This window comes from Notamacropus eugenii, chromosome 2 (assembly GCF_028372415.1).
Source record: "Notamacropus eugenii isolate mMacEug1 chromosome 2, mMacEug1.pri_v2, whole genome shotgun sequence".
NCBI lineage: Eukaryota > Metazoa > Chordata > Mammalia > Diprotodontia > Macropodidae > Notamacropus > Notamacropus eugenii.
The window spans coordinates 32,255,309-32,258,695 of record NC_092873.1 but is presented as its reverse complement, the minus strand read 5'-3'; the positions used below and the strand labels follow the sequence as shown (position 1 = coordinate 32,258,695).

Below are 3,387 nucleotides of genomic sequence, written 5' to 3'. Positions count from 1 at the left end.
TTTCATGTTGAGTTGTATACATGGAAATGTTCTCTTTTGTTGCCTTTTTGTATTTAAGTTCCCGACGAATAAAAGAAAAAAAGAAAAGAAAATGACTGCCCTGGTACAATGTTCACTATCTTAAATAAACTGATACACATCGTACAAGGCCTGGGCTACTTCTCAAAGTTAATAATGGATTGCAAGCTCATTTTCATGCAAGAAATATAAAATATATAACCTGGGGTATTCTAGATTTATACCACTGTGCAAAGATCCTTCTGTGTAAGGAAAAATTTGATTGAATACTTTAGGGCTTGTAGAATCAGTTTGCAAAGGGCTGCTCAAAAGAAGCAAATATCTCCCCCTACTCCCAGCAAATTGGTGGAGTGGGTCATGTGACAATGCTCAATAAACAGCAGGATATTCTTTGTTAGTAGAATTAATGTGTCTAAATCATTTATTTTTGTTGCCTATATCTGTCTTAGATATGGAGAATACGTTTATAGTCCTTCATGATGATACATTTATGGTCAGTAACTGCAAACTTGATCATGTTTCTTCTCACAGATTTCAGTCCTAATTTTAATGTTTATATTGTTTTTAACTTGTCTGGAATGAAAATCTTAAAATATGACAATACTGTCATTTCAATTACCCATTCTCCATTATAAAATGTGACTAGAACATCCAATAGGAAGAATAAATTGTACTAATTAACAATATGCGTTAAATTTGCAAAGATAAAAAATGGAACTAAGAACCTGAGAAGGCAGAAGTCTACATACATGCACACACACACATATACACATATTAGATAGACAGATACAGGCACAGAGTGTTGGAGGAGCTGTGAATTGGACTGATCATTTTGTAAAACAATTCAGAATTATGCAATAAATAGTACTGACAAACTCATAGCCTCTGACCTTTTGATTCCATGACTTGTTATATCTTATACCTCAAGGGTGTAGAATAAAGAAATGCCCTAAATATTGAAACCAGGACATTGTGTGGTAGGAGAAAAAAACTGGAAACGTAGTGGGTTTGATCACTTAGCAGGGTGGGGGGAAAGTGGATGAACAAATTGTAGAACAATTATAGTACAATAATAGTATAGTAACATATGAAACATGTGAATTCAGGACAATGTAAATAAATGTCAAATGATGCAGAATAAAGAAAATAAAGCCAGGATAACAATAAGCCTGATTATAGTAATGTCAATGAAAACAGTACAGTTATTTTCTGAACTCAGATTAATTGCAATGTCCAATCATCGTCACAGAGGACAAGTGATGACACATATTTCCACCCTCAGGACAGACAAAGAGAACGCTATTGTTAAATGAATGATACATACATTGAAATACATTACTATTGTGTCAGTTTCTCTTGATTTCTTTTTTGTAAGAGAAATATTATATTCCATGCTTTTGGATTACATGTAAAGAAATGACTGTTATACAAAAAGATATCAAATAAAACTCTTTTTAAAGTGTAGGAAATATAGGGTCTCAATATGGAGTATATGTGCATAATACACTGAAGATAGAGATATGTTCATATATATGCCCAAATCTGGCTAGCAAAGCAAATACATGGCTAACAAGGACTAAAAATTTCTTGTAATCATCTGTCTCTTGGACATTACCATGCTGCCTCTTTGGATATTTGTGCTATTGTCAATTAATCTGCAAGAACTTATTGGGGGTCATCTATATGTAATCTTGGAGAAACACAGATATGATGGAAATTGTGGTCTTATTTAATCTGTAATTTATTTTAGATAATTTTTTTCACAGCATCTTTTACATCTTTGTTTTTCAGGCCATAGATCAAGGGATTTAACATAGGGCTCACAAAAATATAGAAAACAGCTACAATTTTCCCTTGTTCTAGAGATGACTCTGAAGGGGTTCTTAGATACATACAAAAAAGAGTCCCATAAAAGACAGTGACAGCTGTCAGGTGGGAGCCACAAGTAGAGAAAGCTTTGAGCCGGCTCTCAGTTGAGCGGATTCGTAGTATAGCTATGAAGATGAAAATGTAAGAGATGAGAATGATTGTGAGAGAGCAGGTGAGGTTGGAGCCAGCAACTATAAACATGGCAGTTTCTTTAATGTAAGTGTCTGAGCAGGAGAGAACGATAAGAGGTGGGTCAGCACAGTAGAAGTGGTTGATCTCATTAGGGCCACAGAAGGATAGACGGAGCATCAGGATGGTTTGTATCAGGCCATTGACAAAACCATAGACATAGGGTGCTGTGACTAAAGAGATGCAGATTTTCTTAGACATTTTGCTACTGTAGAGCAGCGGGTTACAGATAGCCACATAGCGGTCATAGGCCATTACCGTGAGCATGTAATAATCTGTGATCACGAAGGCAATGAAAAAATGAAACTGTATGAAGCAGCCAACAAAGGAAATGGTTTTTGTTTGAGATAAAAAATTGACCAGCATCTGAGGTGTGACATTGGTGGAATAACAAAGATCCACAAATGACAAGTGGCTGACGAAAAAATACATGGGAGTGTGAAGTTTGGGTTCACACTTGATCAGTGCAATCATTCCCACATTTCCCACTACAGTGATGAGGTAGATCACTAAAAATATTACAAAGAGGGCAGGCTGCAATTCTGGATGGTCAGTCAGTCCCAAGAGAATAAATTCAGTCACCATGGTATGGTTTATCTTGGGCATTTTTTCAGTTAATAACTAAGAAAGACAAAAAGGGAAGATAAATGTGAATATTTCCTGTTAGATATCATACTTTACCTTCACACATCTTTCATGACTTTTTCTTCCTCTATTGTCTCCTACTCATGGCCCATAGAGAGCTGGAATAGCAAGCATTCCCTGGCTATTTGGAAGGACCTGGTTTATTCTAGAACTCAACATTTTAATGATCTTGAAATTCATTATGAATTAACATGTGATCACAGCAGCTAAAAAGGTGGATATTATTCTTAAGTTGCATAAATAGACTCAATTGGAAATAATCAATAGAGTGAAGGTACAAGCATTAAGTGGAATGAGACAAGGTTTGTTGTAAAATATGGACTTTTTAACTGAGACTTTAAGCCGAAGAAGTCAGACCGATATGAGGAGGGAGAGACTTCAGGCATGAGGGATGACCAATAAAAATTCATAGTCCAGACATGTATTGTTTTTGTGAGGTACCTCAGAGGCCAATCTATCACCGGAAAACAGAGTGCCTAAACGTTAAGCAGAGTAAGACTGGACATGTAGGAAGGCATCAAAATCTGAAGTTCTTTGAATACCAAAAAGTGAATTTGCGCATGATTTTGTTACAGAGGGTCTTCTGAATCTCTTGAAAGACTGCTTAACTTTTTCTTTACCTTGTGAAAATGTCAGTGGGGCACTCCAATCTTTTGCTTGTCATTC

At 35.9% G+C, this 3,387-nt stretch overlaps 1 protein-coding gene across 1 annotated transcript; it reads right to left on the bottom strand.

The window, feature by feature from the left end:
• Positions 1-1,764: 1,764 nt before the first annotated feature.
• LOC140523440 (olfactory receptor 5M5-like) lies at positions 1,765-2,691 on the bottom strand. Its single transcript, XM_072638307.1, has one exon. The coding sequence runs from the start codon at positions 2,680-2,682 to the stop codon at positions 1,765-1,767; it is 918 nt and encodes a 305-aa protein (XP_072494408.1). The 5' UTR covers positions 2,683-2,691.
• Between the last annotated feature and the right edge of the window lie 696 nt (positions 2,692-3,387).

Coding starts and splice junctions, on each gene's coding strand:
- LOC140523440 (XM_072638307.1), bottom strand. CDS start 2,682: ATGCCCAAGATAAACCATACCATGGTGACTGAATTTATTCTCTTGGGA.